General features: G+C 39.6%; 3 protein-coding genes across 8 annotated transcripts in view; 2 read left to right on the top strand and 1 right to left on the bottom strand.

Moving 5' to 3' along the window:
- Positions 1-811: 811 nt before the first annotated feature.
- On the bottom strand, positions 812-5,505 carry LOC126367690 (geranylgeranyl transferase type-2 subunit alpha). The gene is made up of 10 exons (XM_050011341.1): positions 5,334-5,505; positions 5,142-5,252; positions 4,624-4,739; positions 4,191-4,390; positions 3,884-4,045; positions 2,920-3,033; positions 2,461-2,687; positions 2,055-2,238; positions 1,083-1,405; positions 812-1,000 (listed from the first exon to the last, which is right to left on the bottom strand). Exons 1-10 carry the CDS (start codon positions 5,334-5,336, stop codon positions 863-865), a joined length of 1,578 nt encoding a protein of 525 aa, XP_049867298.1. The 5' UTR covers positions 5,337-5,505; the 3' UTR covers positions 812-862.
- Positions 5,506-6,108: 603 nt separating this feature from the next.
- On the top strand, positions 6,109-7,640 carry LOC126367752 (zinc finger and BTB domain-containing protein 14-like). Its single transcript, XM_050011473.1, has 2 exons — positions 6,109-6,908; positions 7,147-7,640. Exons 1-2 carry the CDS (start codon positions 6,209-6,211, stop codon positions 7,398-7,400), a joined length of 954 nt encoding a protein of 317 aa, XP_049867430.1. The 5' UTR covers positions 6,109-6,208; the 3' UTR covers positions 7,401-7,640.
- A 650-nt stretch (positions 7,641-8,290) lies between these two features.
- LOC126367591 (neural-cadherin) overlaps positions 8,291-25,829 on the top strand; it is a 302,187-nt gene continuing 284,648 nt past the window's right edge. For all 6 annotated transcript variants that reach the window (XM_050011191.1, XM_050011210.1, XM_050011199.1 and 3 more), the window contains exons 1-2: positions 8,291-8,382; positions 9,353-10,685. In XM_050011191.1, coding sequence (XP_049867148.1) covers positions 9,395-10,685 — 1,291 coding nt within the window. In that variant the 5' untranslated portion in view covers positions 8,291-8,382; positions 9,353-9,394. The remainder of the gene's footprint in view (positions 8,383-9,352; positions 10,686-25,829) is intronic.

The following is a 25,829-nucleotide window of genomic DNA, read 5'->3' as shown; positions in this document are numbered from 1 at the left end:
GTGCGTGGGATGATGTCGGGGCGAAGCGGATCCAGGGTCAACTTATGTCTCGTGCCGATGGGGCATCTTTGGCCAGACTCCGGGCGGTTTCCCAACCTGAATCTGGGGCATGGTTGCACGCGTTACCCTCCCCTCACTTGGGCACCTTATTAGACGACGACTCTTTGCGTGTGGCGGTGGCTTTTCGCCTGGGTTGCAAGGTGTGTGAACCCCACATATGCACCTGCGGTTCCATGGTGGAAGCTGATGGCCATCACGCACTGAGTTGTCGACGTTGCGCGGGGAGGTTCTCGCGACACCATGCACTCAACGATATTATCCGGAGGGCCTTAGTGTCAGCGAGCGTACCCTGCGTGCTTGAGCCCCCGGGCCTGTGTAGGTCTGACGGGAGGAGACCGGATGGTTTGACTTTGGTGCCTTGGAAAAATGGCAAGTGCCTGGTTTGGGACGCTACTTGTGTCAGCACTGTTGCCGCCAGCCACCTTGGTCGAACCATCCACTCACCGGCGGCAGCGGCTGAGGATGCCGCTGAGAAGAAGAGGCAGAAGTATGCAGCTCTATTGCCTGCATATAACTTCGTGCCCGTTGCCGTGGAGACCTTTGGTAGCTGGGGGGCGGACACCAAAATCTTTGTGTCAGAATTGGGTCTCAGGCTCAGGGAGAAAACAGGTGACTCCCGCTCCGGCTCGTTCCTGGTCCAAAGGCTGGCCATTGCCATTCAACGCGGTAATGCGGCTAATGCAAAGGTTAAATTAAATATTAATCAACAATGTTAAATTTCATTAAAAAAAAAATATATATTACTAAAAAATTCAAAAAAGGCTCAGTAGTTTGGCCGGTTACCAGTTAAACAACCCAGCTATTAAATAATACCAGAAAAAAAGTTTGATTCTAATTCCTCTTCAGTTAAATATTTGTTGTTATGCACACTCAGTTCTTCTAAATGCAAAAGTGGTAATCCTTTCAGTGTAGTTAGCAGGTTGGTCCCTAAATTTAATTTCTGAAAAAGAAAAAAAAAATTATTAACTACACATTTTTGGTAAAGAGAATGCATGTCATAATTTTCAAACAAGCAAACTTACTTTACAATGCTGAAGAACAACCAATGAAGGCAACACTTTAGAAGTTAATTTTTGGTTGCACAAATTAACATTTTCACAGTGACTAAAATATTGTAGATGTGGTAAACATGTAAGTTTTTCGTTAAACTTAATCTCAAATTCAATGTCAGATATATTTGAGGTAGACAGTTGGTGTTCTATACTCCATTTGGATATTAGATCATCGTAATATCCCGCTCTGAGCTTATCCATAGTTTTCAACTTGTGTAAATTTTCTATAACTTCCGTGTGATGAAGCTTGGCGTCAATACAATGTAGAAACACTGTCAGCGTGAGGAGTGTCCCTGAAATCAATTATTTTTAAAGGAAAATACTCTAACTCTAACTAAAGTATGGGAAAAGCTAGGCTCGGCCTAACTAAAATGTAAATCAAAGTTTAGGTAGGTAAAATTGCAACACTGCATAGGGAGCATCACGAAAATTGGCTTAATGGTGCTGATTCCAGTACATACCGCCTAATTTTATTTTAAGTTATACCTACCTGTCATTTTTAATCCGCCATAAAGGGACAGGAAATCGACAGGTATAAAATTTATGAAACTCACGTTAATTTTAGGCAATTTTTTTTTAAAAATCCCAAAATTTTATACAGGCCAATAACCCGACAAAATTAAGTTAACAGCACACGTCGAACGGGCTGCTTATCAGCGAGATGGCTTCGTTTAAAAATTAACAGTTGTCAATCATCCGTCCCTATCTTTTTCGGAGGATAAGAGAATGACCGGTATAACTTAAAATAAAATTAAGATTCTGCAGGAATCGGGGCCAATGTATAGTACAATATAAAATTATCATACTAAGTTTCACACGGGTCATATTAATGAAGGGAGATAGTTCGTCATCTCTAAAATAGGTAGCAAGTTTTAGACCTATAGAATCACACCATATCTTATGTAGCAGAGTTTTTCTTATAACTCATTAGTGAACACTCACATCTATTGTCTGGTTCCAAAGCAAGCAACTGGCGACACGAATCGAGTTGTTTATTCAGCTCCTCAATCACAGCTTCATGGTATTTCCTTTGGAAATCTGGCTGAGTTTTTCCTATGTATCTACATACTCTATATTGTTTGCAACATATTACATTCTTATCTCCAGTGTCTGTTTCAAATTCCACCTGAAATAGTAATTATACATTATTTATTAAACGGCAAAATAGAGTTAAGGCTAATTACAGGGCTGTTAAACTGTTATTTAATATAGAACATGCCATCAATATGAAAAAAGAAAGAAATATTACTATATGACATTTGTTGTGCAGTTACTTTTAAGTAAATTGTCTGAATGTGGCCTTTTCATCCCCCTTGTAAATAATATATATTTACATGAAGGTACCTACCTTCACATCCATACCCCCAGTAACTGTTTCTCCGTGTTTAAAAATCCACAGAACATCAAACTGGTTGCCAGTACAGGAACTCCAATCACCATTTACAGCTTTACCATCAATATAAAATACAACTCTTGATTTAACAAAGTCTACAGAAACATGATCAGAGAAAGCAGCGGTTGTTTTTGTGGGTGTTACTGTACACACAACAGGGCTGATAGTTTTCTTCACCGCGCCTGAAATAAGAATTTATGAAGACAAATTAATGCTTGTATTTATATTGCTAGACATAAACTAATGGATAGTTTTAGAGTAGGCCTTTGCCAGCATGTAGTTATCATAGAAAAATCCAGTGCAGCTTTACAGCTCTAGTGAATGCTGTTCTGTCAACAATACAAAGTAAGTATTCCTGATCCTTCAACTGCTCAAGTGAACTTGTATATTAGATTTTAATTATATAAAATATACCTAACAACCATCGCTGATAAAACCACGCGCTAGTATCGTCGGGATCCGTGAATGCTGCACTCTCAACCATTTTCAACTCATGTTTGTGGTGACTGGCTTCTATAGGTCTGCCTCCTGTAATATAAATTTATTCAAGCCAATACTATTCATAGAAAATAAAATCAAAAACTAAAGCAGCAGAATACACCATTGCCTAGAGCTGTTTGAATTTAAGATAGACAATTCATGCTGATAATCCATAAAGAAATCAGCACAACCAACATAAGACAACTTGTAAATACACCATATCAAAATCCAGATGAGAGAATAGATGTATGTGATAAACTATATGATGGCATTTTGCAGGTTACTAGGTGCCTGTTTTATAAAACTTACAATTGTAAATAATAATAATAAGAATCTTTATTTCGCACCAAAACTCAACATAAGGAAATATGAAATGTGACAATACAAGTAGATGACAATGGCAAATATAAAACTATTAACTAAATGTTCAGTTGTGGCAGACTGGTGCCCGAGCTAGGCAGTGAGCCTGTGTTACAGGTCACCAGGTGGAGGCCTGGTGAATTGAGTCTATCTTAAATTCAGGAGTGGAGACTCCTGACCGAGGCATGCAACATGGTTTAGTACATACAATTGATGACATTCGCATTTACAAAGTGATAGATGTCCGTCCAACCATTTTAAAGTGCGAAAACAATATCAAAGTAAATACTAGGTGCCTGTTTTATAAAACTTACAATTGTAAATTACAAGGACAATTTGGTATTTATTGCAGAACTACTAAAAAAGCTGCACATTATTTATAATCATAGACTCTGCAAAGTACATTCAAGTGTCATTTTAATTTAATAAGCGCCGGCCATCATCGCATATAGGTGTTTTGTCAAGCTTGGGTTAAGCAGTTGCAAAAAAATACAAGTACGTAAAGTTAATTGTATAAAAATTAAATCATAAGCTGTACCTTCTACATCAGGGTACAATTCCAACAACATTTTACTTCTGTAATGCCACGCAGAGTAATTTGAAAAGTTATCATGTAATTTCTCTGTAGTAAAGTCGAATTCATTCTTCAATGGTGGCTTGCATTGGCGCACTACGAAACGCCGATAATCCCATGTGTGAACTGAAAAGCAAATTTTACCATTATTTTATATAATCTGTAAAAAAAAAATATGTTTCAAAAGATAAACATAAACTGAAGAGTACGAATCAATAAATCATAAACTTTCCCTGCTATGTTAAGTAAACACAATGATACTCATACTCACAATTCCTTTCATCAAGTTTGAGATATTTGTTGCAAACCTCAAGTTCCTTATTCCAATCAGGGTCAGGACGTGTGGTCAGTACCCACTCTCTCTGGTGCCATGCACAGTATGATTTAGGGTTGATCTTCAAACAATATTCTGTCAGCTGAAGCTCAGCATCACAGGTTTGAGGCATTTTTTCTGTCATCTCATCATTTTTCCTGGAAATTACAAAAAGTCACTTCTAAAACTTTCAGGCAGTGACGCCCAGATGTCTTTTCAAATTGAAAACCCGTTGTTTAACTATTGTGAGGTTAAAAAGATTAGAGCATGGATAGGGTAATAAATAGTAAATCATCATTATCTGCCATAACTCCACTATTATTTTTACTTGTTCTAATACTCATGGAATATGGTGAAATATGATAGTTACAATGAAAAGCTAAGAACTTACCTAAAAATACTCAATATTTCTCTCCTTATGTTCCACAAAGTATATATATCAGGATTAGAAGTTAACACCTTCCCGGTCAAGTCCAGCAAGTCTTGATCAAGTTCCCCTTCTTTCCTCTGAAAATGTAAAAAAATATATATTTTTAATATTTCATCATTTTCTAGATATCAAAATCTAAACTACAGTTACTTCCAATACTTATTAAATAGAGATAAGATCTTTATCTATGAATGAAAGCATTACTTTGTTTAGCCATTTCTACAGTAGATAAATAATTTAAATACTATATCAGAGAAGGCAGGAAGCAACGGACAAAAGTAACCACACCTAGAACACGTTGATAAGAGTTGAGGGACATGTTCAATGATGGAATATTGAATGTTTAGTACATACATACATAATGCTGCGATCCTGACACACTTCTCTTGCGTCCTCCACATTTATCAATTGATTCATACACGCATTTCACATTCACATGGGATTTTAATATTCATAATAATAAAGTTATAAATGTATACCTTATGTTGTATCTTTTGCATAGCATGTTTGAAAATTTTTAGTTTCTCTTGACGCTCTCGTTCTTTCCTTAATTTTTCTTCTTCAGAAGTTCGCACCTTAATCCTTCCGTGCTGAAACCGCATAAAATTAATACTAAAATAATTATAATTACTACAGAGAAGAAAGAATAAAAATATGATAAAAATTCATACCATTTTGAAAGAAAATAACTTAGGTGCTTGTCAGGTCTATCAGCATTACAGTAATATACTTATTACTTAATATAGCTTTTTCTTCTATTCATCTATTATTCATCGATCATGGATAGAATTACGAAATTAAAATGAATAAAAGTGATAAAAGCAAAGGATAAAAGTGAATAAATTAGCTGACACGAAGCGAAAATAGGCAGATACACTTTGTTTATTGAATACTCCAATATAATAACACTCGCGAATGTCTTCCGACTAACTTAATGCGATCATTAACCACAAAACACCACTTCGTATTAATTATTTAGATTATTCAATGAAGAAAGCAACTGTCCCGTTCCCGCCTCCCGCCAAAAAGCCTGTCCTGAATAAATTAGCTTGACGTACGTTATGTCACAAATGTCAATTTTTTTTTTTTTTTTTTTTGGTTTGGTTTTCCCCGAAGGGTAAGGCAAAGGGAACTATGCCCATACAGCCATGTCTGACGTATTTTTTTTTTTATAATTCAAGTTTTGGATTGCAGAGGAAGTCTAAATATTGGTTGTGGTTGCATATAATTGGGAAAAATTCCGATTACAAAAAAATTGGTGCAACGCAGACCTCCACTACACGTGTGTTATGAGGACTGTCAGTGGCCATCAAATATAAATAATGTTCCTTCTATACTTCTGTTTTCGACGTCCGAACGTTTCATGTACGTACTATTATTTTAGGCTAGCAATACTTTACTTAAAAAAGCTTGTTTCCAAACTAGTTCAACCATTAATAAAAAAAAAACTGTTTATAGTCTGTTCTGTATGTGAAGGGTTTCGTGATTTTGTTGATTTCCCAGTTTTAATTTTTGAGTTTATTTCCACATTTGAACAACCAATATAATGAATAATGCACCACAGTTTTCACTACGCTGGAATAATTACGTTAATCATGTCACGGAAGCATTTAACGTGTTGCGTTTTGAGAACGACCTGGTTGATGTCACATTATGTTGTGATGGTGGCAAAATAAAGGCCCACAAAATGTTGTTATCAGCTTGTAGCAGTTACTTTAAGCAGATATTTAAGGAGAACCCTTGCCAGCACCCTGTGATCATATTTAGAAACTTTAAGTTTGAAGACCTGAATGCGATAATCAATTTCATGTATCATGGTGAAGTGAATATATTTCAAGAGCAGCTGGAGTCTTTTCTTATCACTGCTGAGCTTTTAGAAGTTAAAGGTTTGACTGATAATGTGGAGGATGAATCATCTAAAAATCAGATGAGATTGAGTGATAATATATCTTTAGACTTAAGCTCAAAGTCAAGTAGAGTTCCTGAAGATATTGTGTCCGCACCTGTGCCTGTGTCTGATGAACCTATTAACCTTGCCACGATACAGCCTGTAAGGGAAGAGTACATTCCACAAGCAAGCAGTTTCAGTGTACCTGACCATGAGAATGGTACTGAACCTCAATCTGAGATGACAAAAGTAGACGAGATCATAAATAATAAAAACAAAATGCCAACAAGTAGTGAAGAAATGCAAGTGGATATGCAGTCCACATCAGCTGAAGATTTATCAGAGAAAAATAGCTCGGGTAAGTGTGTCACATTGCCTACAGGTTATCTTGCCATTCACTCTCACTGTACCTATCTTTTTTTCTTATTAGAAATTACTTTAATAAATAATGGTCCTAACAGAGGTATGTAATACTTATTTAAATTATTTAAACTAATTAGATTATCTAATCTTAACATAATTCTGAAGTGTAAATTTTTACATTCTAAAGTTTAGGTTTGACATAATTCTAAAGTATGTCCCTAATTTCATTTCAGAATCTGAACTGGCCAAATTTCGCTGTCAACTATGCCCCAAAGGTTTCAAACATCCGACGTCCCTGACTCTTCACAAAGACTCTCATGCTGGAAAGACCCAGTGCCCTGTCTGTCATCGCTCATTTTCCCGATCATATGACATGAGGAGTCATTTACAAAGGATCCATCAGGGGAAACAGTTGACTATCAAAGAGATTAGATATAAGAATTCCAGTGATACAGTTGCACCCAAACCATTTACGCATCATATCTAGTTTATAGTTGTATGGTAACATATGTTACCATATATGCACATAGTGCAAAGTAGGTACCTATTGAAATTTAAAAGATTGTTGTTAATGATATATTCTAGGAATTAATAAGATTATGAAGATTATTACTCTATTTATACTATATAACTTTATAAAAGTCGCAATTTGCTCATTGCTGTAGCTTAGGCTATTTTTATACTAGTCTAAATAAATAATCATTTTATTACACTTGTTTCTATTAAATGAATTGTTTTATTTCCACATAGCTTTCACCCTTACAATTACTGAATTTTATTTGTTTGAACCTGATTTTTAAAATATCCCTAGTAGATAGTACCTACCTACCTACCTAAAAATTCATACAACTATCTAAACATGATACTGAAATATTACCTAAAAATACCTATTTCTATTGCAGCTGAATGTAATATGGATAGGTACTCTACCTACATATTACTAATGAAATCTTTCTTCGTTCTGTATCGTTTTACAGTTTTTATAGGTATTTATTTTTACACTAGATAACACATACTATGTCATTCAAAAGATTTATAGGTAGGTAGGTTATACCTAGGTATTTAGTAGGTTGATTTGTTCTTTTTCTTTAGTTATCGACAAGAAAACTTCCATTCTCGCACAACGTAAAAATGAATAGAGCTATAAAGCTGCAAAAGATTGCATACCTACTACTAAAACGTAAGCTTGTGTAGTAGAGGGGTTTGTTTGTAGTATTGCAGAATACGGAAGAAAAGAGACGAGGGGAACTAGTGCACCAAGCGAGGGGTTGAAAACTCGCCGGGGCTGGGGTGGCCCGCGGGGGTGGTGGGGGCGGCGGCGCGCTCGATACGCGCGCGCGCCGCGGCGACGGCGACCGAGCAGAGCCAGTCGTTCGTCGACGTTCTCGCGTTCGGTTGTATAGCGTTGCGGTGTGCACGCAGCTGTCAAACGTTCCGATTTCGTCCCGAAAGCGTTTCGTTCTCATAAAGTACGTATTTTATAAATGTGCCGATAATAATTATGATGTTCACGCAATTTGCCTTAGCGTAATAGTCGTCTCTACCTGCCTTACTCCTAAAATTTCGTCAGTTGCAATTTTGTTTACATTCGTCCACATGTTTACTTTATTTTAATTATAACAGGTGATCAATAAATAAATAACAACGGCTTATAAATACTCTAAAGTGTATTTTTAAAGTGAATAAACATAATTCGTGTAGTGTTGAATCTCCGATTTTCAAATCATGAAAGCCGGTCGCACGCATACAGAATACGGCCGTTAGTTTTCAGGGTTTCACACGTGAATACGATGTGGATTTGTGAAGAGTTTTGTAGAATTAATTGCAAGCTTTTATTCAGTAAAATGAGTGTGTGAATATTTGATGGTGGTCGTGAACGGGAGCGTATGCAACAGAGTCGAGATTGGCGCGCGGATCGTCGCGCGGCGGCGCAAGGGGGTATTGATCGGCGGCGGCGGGTAGCTAGACGCCGGCGTCGCCGCCTAAATAAAGCTCCGCATGTGTGCGCCGACCGTGCCGCCCTCCGTCGAAAGTCGAAGCCGCCGCCCGCCTCCGCCGCCGTCGTGCCGACGTGCGCCTTGCACACATGATTCCTCCATTACTGGCATGGCTACTACCTATTTACTTACAGGATCCTTTCGCTTACTTTGCCCATTATGAGACGCTTCTGGACACACACTTGTTTTACTGGTTTGTAATGAAAAATATTGTTAACACATAGGTAGGTACCTAAAACACAACAGGATTGATTAATCCATCTCATACCTACCTATTTCGATTTTCTGTCAGCGGCAGGTAGAGACGAAGACGCTAGGACAGTTAGGTATAGATAGGCACACCCGTTTCGTCTACGATTTCTTTCAGTTTTAACCTTTGACATTTTACTTAGTTGGTAGGTACTTAGATGCATATTTGCAAGTTTGAACGTTTCTGTCGTAGGTGTGAAATGTTGGGCTAAGCGGAGACCCCTCAGACATAACGATGGCGCGCGCTGTGCTGGTGAGCGGAGCGCTGCTGTGCGCCCTGGGCTTGGCGCTGCAGACGCGCGCGCTTACGCTGCTGCCCCACGACGTGCGCCCGGGCCACGCCGTGCAACACTTCGTAGGCAACCACTCGCGTTACACGCTCCTCGACCCCGAGTACTCCCCTTACTTCACTCTCCTAGACGACGGGCTACTCATGACGACAGCGGACCTCGCACCATTAAGAGACCATCCTGTGAACCTAGCTATCCTCGAGCAGACCCCCTACAGCAGTTCGGCGCATTCAGTCCGTCTTCTAATCGTAGATCGAAGACGAATGCTTCACTTCCCAGTAAATGGGGAAGTACAAGGAGAAATCCCCGAAAACGCTGTTGCGGGAACCGTCATCGATCTTCCTTCGATAAAAGCGACAGCTGTACTGGATGTCGGCCCTATTGCCTATAAGATCATACACGGAAATGACGATAAAATATTTGCTCTACGTGAAAAAGATAAAACTAAAAGTTTACCCGAGGTTAGATCGGTGATTACAGAAGGTGAAGTGGAAATAATAGCAATGAAACCGCTGGACACCGAAGTAAAGAGCTCCTATGATATAGTTCTCCAGGCTACCGATTTACATGGGGCCAATAAAGCCAGTCTACCAATTCGGATAGAGGTAACAAACGAAAATGATCATGCACCCCTTTTTGAACAAGAAGTTTACTATTTTGCTGTAAATGGTACTCCTAACGAAAACGGCCCGAATGGTACAGGACACTGGCAAAGATTTTCGAACATAGGCAAAGTTAATGCATACGACGCTGATGGCGATAGAATATATTATTCGTTAATGACACCTAGTAATTTGGCTGTCATAGTACCGCAGACTGGAGAGATGATCCTAGCTGGAGAGCCAGATAGTCACGAAGTTGAGTTACGCGTATTAGCACACGATACAGGATCTCCTCCGCGTAAGAGCAAGCCGGCTCGTGTTTTTATCGATTTCGTGATTCGAAACCAAAAGCAACTTCCAGCGCTTCACCGCGAGAAGCGTCGCGTTACGCGTGCAGTCCGTCCTACAAAACGTATTGAGTTTACTGAAGCCGACGGAGAGACCGAAGGACGCGCAGTATTTACACTTGAAAAGGAAACCGACCGCGAGACATTTAAAATACGGGACGAAAATCCGTGGGTTGCCGTAGAGCCTAGTGGTATAGTGAAAGTTAAAAAGAAGTGGGACTATGAGGAACTTGGACCAGAGAAGACCATCGACTTCTGGGTTACCATTACCAACGCTGGAAATGGAGGTGAGTCAAAGCATTTGAATTGATTAAATACTTGTACCCGGCTATAATTGTATTATACATATTTTATAACTCGATTCCTTTGAATGATAGGTAAGAGTATTGCAAGTACAGGCTTATTGTTTACGAGAATGTTTTTGTGTTTACATAATTAAATCTAAATTTTCTGTTGAAACAGTACTATGAAAGTCTGATAAAACGCTTACCACAAAAACCCAGGAAACAATAACATGACACGAAGTGAAACAAATCGGCACGTATCACATTATTCATAATTTTATTTTTTACCTGGTGCGGAGGTGTCTACTTTTTGTAAAGGTGAAACCACTCATAATCTAACGTCTCTATCGAGGGTGAATTGGGATAGGATAATGACTGGGAAAGAATAGGGACGCGCGGGAGTGTGTATTGTTTCCCAACTGTTTATATTTCAACAAGCTTTAGAGTTCATGGTCGGTCTCACCTTGGTTATTATTTAGTATATTTTGTTTAAGTACCTCAAAAATATCTCTTTAGTATCTACTTACTGCTTAGAATTAGAGAATTTCAATAACAATAATTGAGAACAGATGTTCAGATGTTTAAAAGATTTAAAATAATTATGTTTTTAAGTAGAAATAAAATAAATAGAAAATAGTTATTGAACTGATTGAAATGACAACAGTAATTTAAATGACACAACCTACGCTTTTAAAGCGTTCCCAAAATAAATTTTCCGATGGACTACTCTATGGATAGTCCTAGCAAATGATTACTTTATCAAAATTATGGGTGGTTTGGGTGTATAGGGGCGGCTAACCCTTTTGAGGCTCCATCAGCCCCACCGCAGGTCGCGTATTAAGATGATCGTTCTTATAATGTTCCTAAATTTTGTCCTAAAACATTATGAAGTTCGTCACATTGGGTACTCGATTGGTAGAATTTCTAAACGTGTTCATTCTACCGTACATATCAAATTTCCTTTAACATTATTTCGTTTTTTGGGGCAAACAAATTGTACGGCACAATGAATGCGTACGCGTCGCATGCACCTGCCGAATCGAATGGCGCAGTGGAGCGTGTTAGCGTGGACAGGTCACGAGCCACAGCCTCCGCCGCTCCCATCACGACCGGCAAATTGTTTACCCTGTCTGCCCCAGCCTGTTCCCTGACTAATGAGCTGCGATGTCCCAAACATGTTTGTGAATTGCGGGTTTTACATTTGCTAAAACTAAAATATAGGTCATTTATCTTCTGTTTCATAGTGGGTTAATGCTTTTATACCTACATTGCGTTCGTTTTTAATCCTGTTCACAGTCAAATAGAAATGTTTATGTCAACCATAGACATAGAAGAGAAAAAGTTAAATTATATTTTCTTTCGCAATTACCTTAGAAAAAATGTCAACCGCAAAATGAAGTAATGGAAGTACGAGTCTTTTATTTTAATAGAAATAGCATTCCATAGTTGATAACGTTCATCAGTCACCATTTCCACGCGCCTCCTCGGCTGTCAGAAATCAGCAGCAGCACGCGGCGTCGCGTGGAATGTCCATTAGCCATCGTGGAAGCCTGCGGCTACCGTGCAGAATGCGTTGATAATCGGGGACCTGTCGCACGCCCTTAGACATCCCCGCCTCTAAGCCATTAGAGTCGCCTTGTTGCTTCTTTCACTAACTTTATAGTAACATCATCTGTATGCATCGCTTGAGTTTGATCGAGTGCACCTTTGTCTATTAGCCTGTCAGTAACAGTTCCGATAGTTAGTAGTTCGGAAACTCCTGAAGTTAATTATGTCTCTTAGCTTCGGCACGTACCTTGATAGCTTTCATATGCAGCACTGACCTGATTTCGCAAAGTAAGCCTGATGTGTTAAGTAAGCCTGATGTGTTAAGTACCGATTCGTAACTGAACTGAATTCGTAATAATAAAATAAAATGCAGTTTCTTAGTTTGTATGAAATTCTAATTAAGTTAATCAAAAAAATAAAGTTCGAAAATTGATCTTATTGCTGGTTGAGCGAGATAAGAATAAACAGATAACTTCATTCAAAATTATAAAACGACCAAATCCCCATAACGTTACTCCTGCAACTGCAATCGTAATAAATCTTAGTAGAACATCGGAAACTTATAAATCGTGTTCGAACTAGACTTTATCGTACATTATCAAAATAAATCGAGAGCAGTGTTGTTTAATTACAAGATTCTGGGTGGACAGCGAGCCTTGGTGGGTGGCCGGCCCCAGGCGCGGGCGCACCGACACATAGCACCCCGCATCCCGCGCCTGCCACCAATCTAATCATTATCATTATTGTGTAGATCGTTGTTTCAATAGATTATGGTGAACAGGCAAGATTTGTTATTCCTTGGTCGTAGAACGTAAATTTCATTTTATTTTAAACTTCTTTTTGGAATTGCAAAGCTGTGCTCAGATACAATTTATTCTATCAAATTACAGCTCACGATATTTCAGTATTTATTCGAACCTGGTTAGGAAAGTGAAATTTGAGTTGTCCTTATAATTATAATGAAGCTTTGCGACATTATGGCACGACAAAATAGTTGTCTTGGGTCCCATTAAGAGTACATTTTCTGTTTAACTCTGCATTTGCGACCCAAATACCTTAATGTTTGCATTCTTGCTAAGTAAACTAGAAACAATTTGGGCAAAGCCCACAAGCGGCGGCGTCACGCGTCAAGGTGCTCGAGTGAGGGAGACCGTCAAAGCACCTTTGTCTACGAGAAGCGTACTCTATTGGCAAATTAATTCCGTGCCTGCCTAGACACCATCGCTTCTCTTTGAGCCGGCAATCGACAAACGCTTCCAACTTGTTTTCAGACACTTACGCTTGACAAAGGCAGTAGACGCTCCAGCCTGCTCAACCCATTTATATAGGTACTGTGAGGCTTTGACTTATCTGTACTTGGCTAAGTTATGAATTTATCTCATAAAACCTGACCTGTTTAATTAATGATATCATAGTTTCCATTGCAATACTCAATGCATTATTTGTGCCATTCTGTGTTTAAGTGAGCGGACCAGGTGCGTCCCAGTACAAAGTGGCAATTTAATCCTACAAGAAGTATGGTTCAGTGCAACAGAGCTAGTAAGATGTCAACATTATCACTTACTTGCAGTAGAATGGATTATTTTAAACAGATTTAGTCGATTTCTTGCCTTGAATGATGGTGTTGTAAATCTATGGTGTATTTCGACAGATAACAGTTAAATCATGGCTTGTAGAAAAATAAGTTGATCGGCGAAGGTAAAAGTTTTTTTCAAATCTTTTTGCTTTGGTCGCAGTTCTTGCCCAGGCGTGGTATATCGGCGAACGGTTCTCAACGTCGGTCAGTCACTCCGCACTTCCACTTGATAACTTCGAATTCGAATTATTCATTTGATTGTGACTATTGTTATGGGTAATTAGAAAAACCGATAGTTTTTTTCTGGTACACTTTCGAGTTCTAACTGTAAAGTGCATCTGTTGGTACTTACGTGGGATACAAATACAAAGTAACGTGCACCATAACAGACAAACTACGAAATCATGAGGGACCAATTAGAATGTCCAGTCCATACCGTCCTCGTACCCTTAAACTAGTTTAAATAACACTTCCGTTGCAGCGAACTCGATAGCGTACTAAGCAGATTAAAAAGTTACCAGATTAATAATAAGCGAAATGGAACAGAGTAGCCAGCAGTAGAATGCAGTGGAGTCCAGTATTGGTAACTTAGTTACTGTAGTTGACTGGAGCTGCTGAATCGATAATCGAGTCCGATGGATGGTGTGTTCGTCTGGGTCTGGCGGTCGTCCGTTTCGAATTGGCACATCCGGATCAGGGACTAGACAACAGACGGTTTTCACACAGATTGATAGATCACTTCGGTCTATCTTTTGCTTAACGTCTCTCAGACATAACATAGCTGGCGAGGAGTCGCAGTGTATACTAAATACCTCTTCCTACCCCTGCGGGAATATAGGCGTGATGCTATACTATGCTACATACCCTAAACAAAATTTTAATTGTTGCTTTAAATAGCAGTTTCTGCAATAAGAAAACAATTCAAATGCCTTTAAAATCTCACTAAAGGATAATCTAATGATGTAATTTTACAGCAATGAAGCGGTGTTAATTAAGTATGACGATGACATACCTTCAAAATTAATACAATATGAATCTCAGCATTTATAATTATTGGGAGATATCAACAGAAAATCGATTCACATTGATATGATCGAACGGTGCATGACATGTAGACACGGGCAGTGATTTTTTATCAGAGTTTTACTTGGCGATCTCTGTTAAACGAGTCTCTGGCATGGCATCGTTGAGGAGTGAGTTACGGTTGGGCTGACCGCGTTGTTTGTTAAATTCTCTCATTCAGTCAATCAATGGCAATGGGTGCGGGCGTCGCTCGCACAACAATCGGCGCACTGGCCAATTCCCCTCATTGTGTCCACTCGCCACAATTACGTATGCACACTTCCTATGCGGCCCTCGGACCCCACAGCCAATGATCGCCACATCTGCTCGCCTGTCGTTTTGTTCCTCTATCCTCTTATTTGCGGTTGCATAGGATGTGTCTCGTTGTTGTGATAAGAATAACAAAGTTAATTGGTTCCCGTGATGACTTTCTGAGAAAAGATCACATCTTTTATAGTAACAGTTGATTAAAATGACATTTTGTAATTAAGCGCGAAGCGGCAGTTTTGTAACTTTCTTATCTTGGAGACTTCTGTACCTATATATAGCAGCAGGCGTACCCACTTGTCAACAAATTTAATTTCGCAGATTAGTTGTTTGTTATATTCAGGAAAGCCGTACATACCGGCTTTTTTACAATTTCTGATTAGATAACAGGGTGAACCGAGAAAGGTTAGATAAGCAAGAGTAATAATGGTTTCCCAGTGTTGATGCGGATTTCCCCAATTCCATCATTATTATACTCACACACATCATTATTATACTGCTTTTCTGTTGGCCTTATCTTCGAGTAAGCTCACCTGCTCTTAAATTGAATTTCGGATTTCTCTTATTACACTTTTTCTGAACTTCATCTTTTGGTCTATATATATTTTGTTGATTATTCATTTTCTAAATATTTCTTATTAATTCTGAAGTTTTATCCGACCTATTCCGTTCTTTCGAATTCTTTAAGCATATCAATCATATTTTTCATAAACAATGGAAATCTCTTATGTACGCTGGCGGACCCTAGCACATAGTAATCTACATTCAACTTTCTGAGGCTTAGGGTCAGTCAAAGCCACTAATACAATTTGCTCACCCTAACATTCATCTTAATAAAAGTCGTAGCCCATTGGGTGTTTGGGTCGACCTTGATTATTTCAGGGGTTTGCAATTACAATTTGTTACAACGTCATTCGGTGGGGGTTTATTACAAAACCTTACACTGAACATAGGATTAAATACAAAATCAAATATTTGCTTCGTAATGAACAAGCTGTGTTACATGTAAATGATTAATAAGCAAGAAACAAACAGCAATATATCACACGAAGAGTCGACTGTAGCCTGCGGCTGCAGAGTAACTGTCTGTTATGTTTTACACGCTATAATCAACTAGCTTTAGATTTTTGATAGCCTGGTTTGCTTATTGGAAATTTTACTCAAGCTTTGAAACATTACATTAGGACACATCCGATCATCCGTGCGTTTTCTTTTGGAGATTGTTCAATGTTGATAGTACCTGGAAATATCGGAAACAATGATCTCGGTCGTGAGTCGTGAGTGATGCTCGCACTTCTTTCCTATAATTAGATCTAACGCATTGTAAACAGCGCAGTCCCGTGGCGCGGGAGTGCCGATCTCCGGCTGCCCATTTATAAGGCTTTCACTCTGATTGTGATTTGATTGCGGTCATTTGCTCGTCTTCCTAAACGGCGGAGCCGCGAAGCGTTTACACGCTCAACTCATGTGAGAGATCACGATTTATTTGCCGTGTAACAAATTGCCTGTCCGTGTTTGATGTTTCTAAGTGTTCTCTTTAGGTTGGGTATGTTTGTGTAACGTTTCTCAGTAAAATCGATGGTACTTCGACTGTGAGAAATTTGATGGTCAATATTATGTGTGTCTATTAGTTTATGGAGTCTTTATTTACGGTGCGGCAGTATTTATTCTTCATGGTTCTTATTGGCAAACGCTACCAGTCTTGACTTAACAGATTGTTCATTCTGATATTTCGACGTGAAAATATTACAATTAGTTACGGATCTTTTAATGATTACCTGGATGTTCTGATGTATTATTCGTACTCTCAGCGACAAGTCTGAGGTTGTCTTCGATTAATGAAGCAATACATCTCCGTCAATCTCGCGGTGTACATCGAAGCCGGCCATCAATAGCGATGTGAGAGCCATCACGAGTTACAAGACCGGCCTATTGCTCCACGACCTGCTCACATGACCCCGAACCTCTCCGGACCAAACCTAATAATGTAAATTTACTTCTCCGTATGAGAATACCATTAATCCCTTATGCTATTGCTCTTACACCGCTATAGGTAAGCTCTATAAGTCATTAATTATACGACTTGTGTGTTGTATGTTCAAAATACTCGAAATGATCGATTTAACGTTTGAGTGGGTCGGTTCCGCATTAAATACGGGACATGTGGTGTGCTTTCCGGTACTTTACGGTCAGTTGAATCAAGTAATTTGAGCAAAGTTAACAATGATCCCTTGATACCGTAACAAGTACATTCATTGTAACTACGCTGCTGAAAAATTTCGATCGATGTTACTATACGTATAGGCAGGTAAATGAAGTAAGCTTCTAAATTTCTGAACACGTAACATTTGCTGATATGCTGGAAACTCGAAGGGCACTCGTAAATGGCATAGGTATTGAGGTATTCCTTGGCTAGGGAAGGGGCTAAGTAGGTTGTGAGCGAGTACGCGAGAACTGCGCGCAATGCGGTTTGCATGCACTTATCATTGTTCGGTTTCGCAACAGCTACTCGAGACCTCTCCACATCCCTATCGACATTCTGTTTCTCAGCTCAAATGTCCCCCTATATAGTGGTGATGGATTTTTTTTTTATAAAGTTAACGTCCACGTTAAGCTTAACGTACACAGAAGTGGCACTGAGTGTTCGTGTTCCCAGCCGCGATTTATTATGTTCTAGATTGTATGTATACACTCGTTCACACAGAAATCCGCCATACGAATTACCGGTTGCCAGCCCATAATGCGGTTCCGGGATTTATTGTCTTAATTTGTTATGTTGGTTGTTGTAATAATATTCTACATTATATTTGAAATAATTCCCTTCCAACGTCATAACAATACCCGCTTCTCGCGGCCACCGTTACCTTAAGTATTTACATAGACAAAGGTAGTGTTCAAGTGCGGTTCGTTCAAGTAGGACACCTCCGTGTAGGCCAGAGGGCGCGGGTTCACGTCTGCCAGAGAGTTATGACCAGGCATACTTGCGTCTAATTATAGATAGTGGATCCATACAGTGCTTTCACAGCTAGAGCGTTACCTACCTGCGGCAGCTATATTTCACCAGCCGCGCCTCCAAATTATACGTTGTCTACGCAAAGATTCGGTGTTACTGCCAAATTGCTTTTATGTTTGTTCATACTAATAAAACGAGCACCTTGCAGTGAAGCTGGAGGTACACGTGTTGAAATATTTTAACCTGTGTTTAAGCAATTTATCTGAATAACGGGGGTAGATATACAACTGGACGGAGCTTTATGAAGATTTAGCACCTCTGTGCTCTGGGTGCAATTATCAGGCCCCTTACCCATGGGAAATACAGAGGGCTATAACGCGGTTTCGGCTCCAGACGTCGCTCCACAATCTAATTAATTTCTCACGACTGTTTCTTTTAAATTTACTCCTTGTCATTTGACTTATACCATGCATACAATATTAGTGAGTTCGCGAGGGTCGGTCTATGTCTAGAACTAAACTATGGGAAAGTTTCTCTAATCCTTTTTATTGCATGAGCTTTGTGGTATGTTTCATTTCTGGAATAGTTCGGGGCAAAAAGTAATAACACTATCCTGTCCCTTGGAGTCCCACTCTAATTACACGAGCTCCTTGGAATTTTATGTGAGTGGCTCCTGCGCGGCACAGGGTTAATTCAATGTAATAAAATTATTCTTTGTAATTATAATTACGTCAAATGAAAAAGTTAAAGCGTTACTTAATTATTATGTGTACTTAACAGAATAATTACTTGAGTGTTATTCCTGTGGGGAAGCTTCAAGTTTCAGTGAATAGTGAGATTTTTGTTTATTCAACGGTCAATTTAGTGATTACATTACTCTCGAAATGTAATCCAATTGATGTATAATTTAACTTTATAGCAAGTACCTTCCTGATTCTTGCAGATATATTTTGGCATCATCCATCAGCTGTTTAATCGGCAGATTTTTTGTACATTTGCATAAATACAGAAACGGTTCAAACTAAAAAATATGTTGCGATTTCCGGCGAGTGAATCATTAAAATTAATAACTACTGAAACCGTCTCATTCATCACCGGCGCAGTGTCGGCTCTTAACAACTGGTGGTTACGATACAGCTCGAGCGTTGTGATTAATCGTCGTGGAAAATGTGTCTGCTAACGTTGTTATTTGGGTATTTGGCGTTCGTAGCAGTTAATTGAAGCAATTATAGTTTCGTTAAGGTGACTGGTGTGGCGACGGTACCATCTGGGCTCCGCTTCGGCGACTGATCGTCCGAAGTAACGGTCTCTCAGATGCTGATGTCGTGCATCCACTATTTAGACGATTCGTGCCTGGTGATTATAATCAGTCAGCCGCTAGCTTGCGAAAGCTCATGTGTGACCAACGCGCATTGCGGTTGTCACGCCCGATCACAAACTAGGACGACCAACGTTTGTTTTCATTACCCACCAGCTTTTAGTCGTTCAAATTTACACATGTCAGATATGTTGTGATTTATATTTACGGGGCACCTTTCTAAACGTGTTCTCTGGTAATGTCAGAATAAAATGATACGGTTAATGTTTTAACCTGCTGCGATACAAATTATCATTGGTCGGTCCGTGCAGAGCGGCCGGCGGGGGTCGCGACACCCACTGATACAAACACCTCTCGTAAACATTAAGAATCAAATGAAAATATATAATTGTACAATGAAGAATGAATGGAACGCTTGCCTCTCACTTTGAGGTCGCAGGTTCAAATCCAGCACAGGCCTAAACCAATGTATGTCGAATTCATGTTTGAATCATAATAATTATCACGTGTTCAGCGGTAAAGGAAAACATCGTAAGGAAACCCACATTACCGAGAAATGTATTTTCGGAGGTATGTGACCTAACCTGTATTGGGCTGGTTTTCCCTTTGCGGGTTCGAAGGTCAGACAGGCAGTCGCTTCTGTAAAAGAATTGGTTGTTAAGTCTTCAGGTTAGGTAAAAGCGGTAAAGTAAACCAAAGTATAAGAAACTATGTCAGTGACATGCTTTCATGAGTTAACCTATCAGAACTGACTAAATAATTTTAAAATTGCGACCCCTTAACCCGACACGTAAGCATTTCTCGTTTTATAGCGCTAGTTCACGGTATTTGATTTCAAACGCTTTCTACGTGATTGCCAATGATGACATCAATAACATCAATAAAAATCGATAGCAGATTGTTACGCTCGTACATCTAAACTCTAAAAGCTTGATTGGCTCAAAGTGGAGTACAGACACTATTTGTTCGAGTCTAACAAGAGACCGTTGTTGGCGTTGTTGGCAATTATTAACGAACAAATAAGAAGCTACAGTAGTAGTAAGTTGCAACGACGAGTCGGGAACGTAGCGAGCGGGAACCTAATGAAATTACCTGCGACTGCAACAATGTAGTTCGTGACCGAGTGCCGCCGCCGCGACCGCCGCTAGCGTCTCTCCGCAATCCCGCGGCGAAATTGCACTTCATTTGCGTGCGCCTGGGCTTCTGATCCCGCTGCAGCTCCGCAACTTTCTCACGCCCTCGACCACCTCGCGCGGCCGCGGCCCTCCAACCTGCCGTCACGTACCTCACTCTCTGCGCCGCCAATGATCGATCTATCATTATCGACAACACTAAGCCTCCTAATAAAGCGTCGACTCGTTACCACCCGACCTATCGCGGGATATCATTAGATATCTGTTTGAGCTATGTAATTGAAGCTATCTATTAAAATTATAATCTAAGCAATTTCGCCGTGTCATCGCGGTGAGCTCTCACGCGGGTCGAGGCGGCGACGCGTCGAGATGAAATAGAAGTGGGGTCATTTAGAAGTGTTGTTTTTCTGTAAGGGACGGAGGCTGAGTGGCATAGCCGGAACACAAAAATACGAGACCGCGCATAGAAACGTGTTTAATCGTCGGTACAGACGATGCAGTGGGCTGGCTTCATCCTGCGTTTGGACAGAGAGGGAGATAGCCCACGTGCACGCGATGGAAGGAGCTGACGATGCAGCTTTTGATATCATAATTAAGCCCGGAACGACCGGCGGCGGCGGTTGAATACAGAATGTTTATCTTATAAGCATAAATGAAGATGATTTTTAATAACTCAACACGTTTGGTTATTAAATCAAAACTTGACGGGCTTAAGACTCACTCGGGGCTTTAAAAACTTCATGTGGATAGATGGTTCACGCTATCAATTTTGTGAGAAAGTATTTATTGAAGTGCTAGCGAGAGTCGCGCCTGTATGAGTGAGTGTGGGCGGACTAATTAAGTTCTTTAATGTCTCTTGATAGAGCTGCAAGTAAGACAAAACGCATTCGAATTCGAGGGTCTGTTTTAACCACAGGTGGGTGGAGCTATCAACAATTTGTCTCTTACTGATAATGTGACGCGTCTATTCCTTGTGACGCAGATAGATGCTATTTGCTATCATAAAAAGCTGGCTGCTTTCTTATCATTCAAAGAAGGAATGTATGAGTCAGTAATTATTAGTATTAGCTCGATACAATAACCTTGGAGTTTTTGTTGATGACATTAGTACACTAGGAGTCGGAGGTGGCGAGAAATTCAAATATTCAAAAGTTTTTATAGGTTTGCGACTGGGAACGATAATATTATAAACATTCATGAAATATTTGGGTAATCTAAGCCTTTTTTAGGTACCTATATTCACAACACATCTCCAGTATATTCCATATCTAGCATTATCCCGTTTTTCATAGGGTCCGCTTACCTAACCTGAATATTTGACAGAAGTGACTGCCTGTCTGACCTTCCAACTCGCGAAGGGAAAACCAGCCCAATACAGCTTAGGTCACATACCTCCGAAAATGCATTTCTCGGAAATGTGGGTTTCCTCACGATGTTTTGCTTCATCGCTGACCACGCGATAATCATTTATGATCCAAACATGAATTCGAAAACGAATTCGACAATCATTGGTTGAGTCCTGTGCTGGAGTCGAACCTGCGATTTCAAAGTGAGAGTCAAGCGTTTTACCAACCGGGCTACCACGGTTATTAAGTTTAATTTATGGGTCGATTAATGCAAGGTTTAACTATACATTACTGCCTAATAGATATTACTCTCTGACTACCTGAACTTAACTGATAAATGCACAGATTTTTTGTTCTTCTTCTGACGATCCGGAGGTCCCGGGTTCGAATCCCGGTGGGGACATATCACAAAAATCACTTTGTGATCCCTAGTTTGGTTAGGACATTACAGGCTGATCACCTGATTGTCCAAAAAGTAAGATGAGCCGTGCTTCGAAAGGCAGTTAAGCCGTTGGTCCCGGTTACTACTTACTGATGTAAGTAAGTAGTCGTTACATGGGCCTTGTCAGAGACCTTTGGCGGCTCAATAATATATAACCCTGACACCAGGGTTGATGAGGTTGGTAATTCACCTCACAACCCACACGATAGGAGTTTTTTTTTGTTAAACTACATGGTCTACTGTCTAGAGAGTTAGAAGATGTCATTGCTTTTAAACGAGAGTTATTTTAACACGTAACTGCCATGGCATTCGTAGGGGCGCGTTTTTAATGCGAAAACTCTGAACTTGTGTAATATTTCAATTATGTATTTATGTACAATATCATTAAAAATTAAACACAACAACTTTCGCAATACCGTTATACCATTACCCATTTAATATCGTAGTAACTATAGTTACTCTAGAATGAGGAAAGTACCTACTGCACTTAATTATTACTTTTATTAATATTTTTAGTTCTATTTTATTTATACCTACACATTCGATAAGATTGCGACCCAACTTCAATAAAAACTACTTTGACTCGTTAAGATTTAATTTCGTAAATGCTATTTTAGCAATTTTCTCTTTAACGGGCTGTTTCACCCGTTGTCTCGAGTCGTAAAAGTGCACGATCTTCGTTCAATGAGCGGTGCATTATTAAAAATAACTTCGCACTGTGGCGGGCGGATGCACGTGTGCGACACAGCTCCCTTGCTTTTTATTGCGCCCGCGCAGTCATAGTGAAAATATAACAGTAGATCCACTATACATGCTTAAGCGAACCGGACGCCCAAGCTCACTTGTTTCAGCCGCAGCGCTTGTCGTTATCGGTTATATCGAGTAATTATTTCAAATATGTATAATCCTCTCAGACGACGCCCTGAGCCGAGGACCGCGCCCAGCTGTGCACACTCAGGCCTGTTGTCTTAAATTTTATATCGAGTGAGAGCTATTAGCGCTCTCCATGTGTTCGACCAAGAAGTTAATGCCATTTGCTGCAAATCTACAATAAGTCATGTCAAAAAAGGCCGTAGCGCAATATTACGAAAATCTTTGCACTCTAGTTCGGAAAGTGCACGTTGCTGCATGTGTGCGCGGTACCTATTTTGGTGTGTAGTGTACCTCAACTACTGTTTTTATTTTGCTATGGCGCAGCGAATCTGCTTCTGCCCGCACATCTTCGGGCTAATGAACGCAAAAAACTATACGCCTTTGTTTTATTGAAGCGACATTTTTTGCCCCTATTTCGCCTTAGTTTAATCTTGTTTAGCATCTAATTATATGTTATCGACGTGTTCTTTGCGTGGCGGCTAGAAGGGACCTAGTACGTACCATATTATATTTAGGTATTTAGGCAAGTAGGTATCTACACTATCTACTTGTCCAACTACTTTGAAATCTGCTTTTATGCTAAATATTAGGTAATTCATAGCACAAATTGTTATTACCGGACTTATTGTCATTACCTACGTACTTACAGAACCTATAAGTTTAATAACTTAATGGGAAGTTCATTATATTTTTATACGTACAAAAACATGTTCTTAACAAAACCCGTTGATTGGTATCAACATATTCATAAAATTGTTCTCGACTTGAAGGCGATCGTAACGGATATCTGTTGTTCTTTTATAGGCTCTCCCTTTTAGAGCTTTGTCGAAATATTTACGCCCTATATTGAACGTGAAATTCCAAACAATGCGAGCGCACTGCCCGTGCGCATATGCGTAGAACGCGCCACACGTGCGCCGGCGCATAGACTAGTGGACAGATTAAATAAACAGAATGGACACGTTTCGGCTGTTTTTTCGGAGTTTGGTTTCAAAGAAAAAAGTGTTTATAGTTTGTGTGTATGTAAGTAGTTGGTTCCCATATTGAGTTTTAATTCCTTGTAATGTCGAGTCATTAGTCTTTGTGACTTTTATAAGATGGCGTTTGGTTTGTAAATTCTGTGTGCTCTCTTTCTATCTTTTAGGGTCTTACTTATTACCAATCTAAATCGACCGATATAAGTAAAATAAGCTGCGACATATAATCTTGATCACGCTATATCTGAAAAAGTAATAATTTCAATTTGAAGGAGAAACAGCGGTCCTTTATCGGCGCCACTTAAGTTGGAAACACGTACAGATAAATACTGCAGAGACTCTACTCTTAATGGAGTCATTAACGAAAAGTTGTCTGTTGTACCGCCTCTTACATCTAATATTTGAGAATCATCAATGTGATAATAAAAGTACTTGTTATGTTTTCAGTGGGAAGCACTTTTATAAGTTTGAATTGAATAGGTACGTATTTGCTCCGAACTTGGAAATACAATAAAAACACTTAACATTTTAATGTATCTGGCACGAATCTTTCAAGATATCTCGATGAAGATTGAATCATATTATAAGAATGAAGACTATAATCTGACATAATACCAAAGCGACAGCCGTATCATCTACTCGGAGAAAATAGGTTACGATAAACGTAATTGTTTTGAAATAGAGTGACTGTAAAATAGTCATTAGAACGTCCACCTATGCCACTTACGGTTTCACTTGTTCATTAGTCATACCTACCCTGCCACTTACACCTTCATATACCTCTACCTGAGTAGTCGCTCCCGAGGACCTTAATTCCTACTCAGTCATTTATTACGCCCGCCGGCCGACATTATAAGCATCATATAAGCCTATATCATTCAAGTATCAACCCCCACAATGTCTGGGTACTCGCTTATTACGTATTCATCGACTTACGAGCTTTCTCGTTTATTTTTCGATGTAGATGGATAAGCGACCGTGTAGTGGGCGTCAGGCGGAATTGGAACTTGAATAAATTGAATTGTGTGACTATGATTGCCTCCGCATGGAAACGAGCTTACGCATAGTATTCTAATGCTCGTCCAATATTGGTTTTTGTAATTGAAATTTCGAATGAGTATAAATAATAAATATTCATATGGGAAGGTTTACCTAATTCGCGGCGTTGATTTTGGTACGAGGGCGAGGCGACGTTGAGTGCAGGGCGTCAAAAGCGCTTGTTTTATTGAGTTATACGGGGTAATAGAATGAAGAGCGGGTGTCGCGGCGGTAGAATGCTGCGGCAGGTCAAAGGAGACGGCGCTAGGAGGCGCGGCGAGGGCGACATTGCACGGGTCAGCCATCGATCGCGCGCGGCGGCGCGGCGGGAACAATCGTGAACTCTACCACGCGGTACACACCGACACTGGTTGACTGCTGTTTGTTAGTCGTACGTATTACTACGGAAACGTGCGCTCAAATTGAGGACAAACAAAATGTTTTTGCTTGTTCCGATAAAATATGAGTTATTGTAAATTTGCTCGTCGAATTAAATAAGTTATTTGTACTTCATAAGTAATCTAAAGTTCATTGCTATTATTAAAATTTGCTTGTTATTAAAAATGATACTTGTCAATATCATACACTACGAGCAGTCAGCAGATATTATGGGT

This window comes from Pectinophora gossypiella, chromosome 1 (genome assembly GCF_024362695.1).
Source record: "Pectinophora gossypiella chromosome 1, ilPecGoss1.1, whole genome shotgun sequence".
NCBI lineage: Eukaryota > Metazoa > Arthropoda > Insecta > Lepidoptera > Gelechiidae > Pectinophora > Pectinophora gossypiella.
Note: the sequence above shows the minus strand (reverse complement) of the source record. Positions and strands in the feature narration are given on the sequence as shown.

Coding starts and splice junctions, on each gene's coding strand:
- LOC126367690 (XM_050011341.1), bottom strand. Junction 2,688..2,919: donor TTATCAGCGATGGTTGTTAG/GTATATTTTATA, acceptor TTCTTATTTCAG/GCGCGGTGAAGAAAACTATC. Junction 2,239..2,460: donor CTGGGGGTATGGATGTGAAG/GTAGGTACCTTC, acceptor TTACTATTTCAG/GTGGAATTTGAAACAGACAC.
- LOC126367752 (XM_050011473.1), top strand. CDS start 6,209: ATGAATAATGCACCACAGTTTTCACTACGCTGGAATAATTACGTTAAT. Junction 6,909..7,146: donor ATCAGAGAAAAATAGCTCGG/GTAAGTGTGTCA, acceptor ATTTCATTTCAG/AATCTGAACTGGCCAAATTT.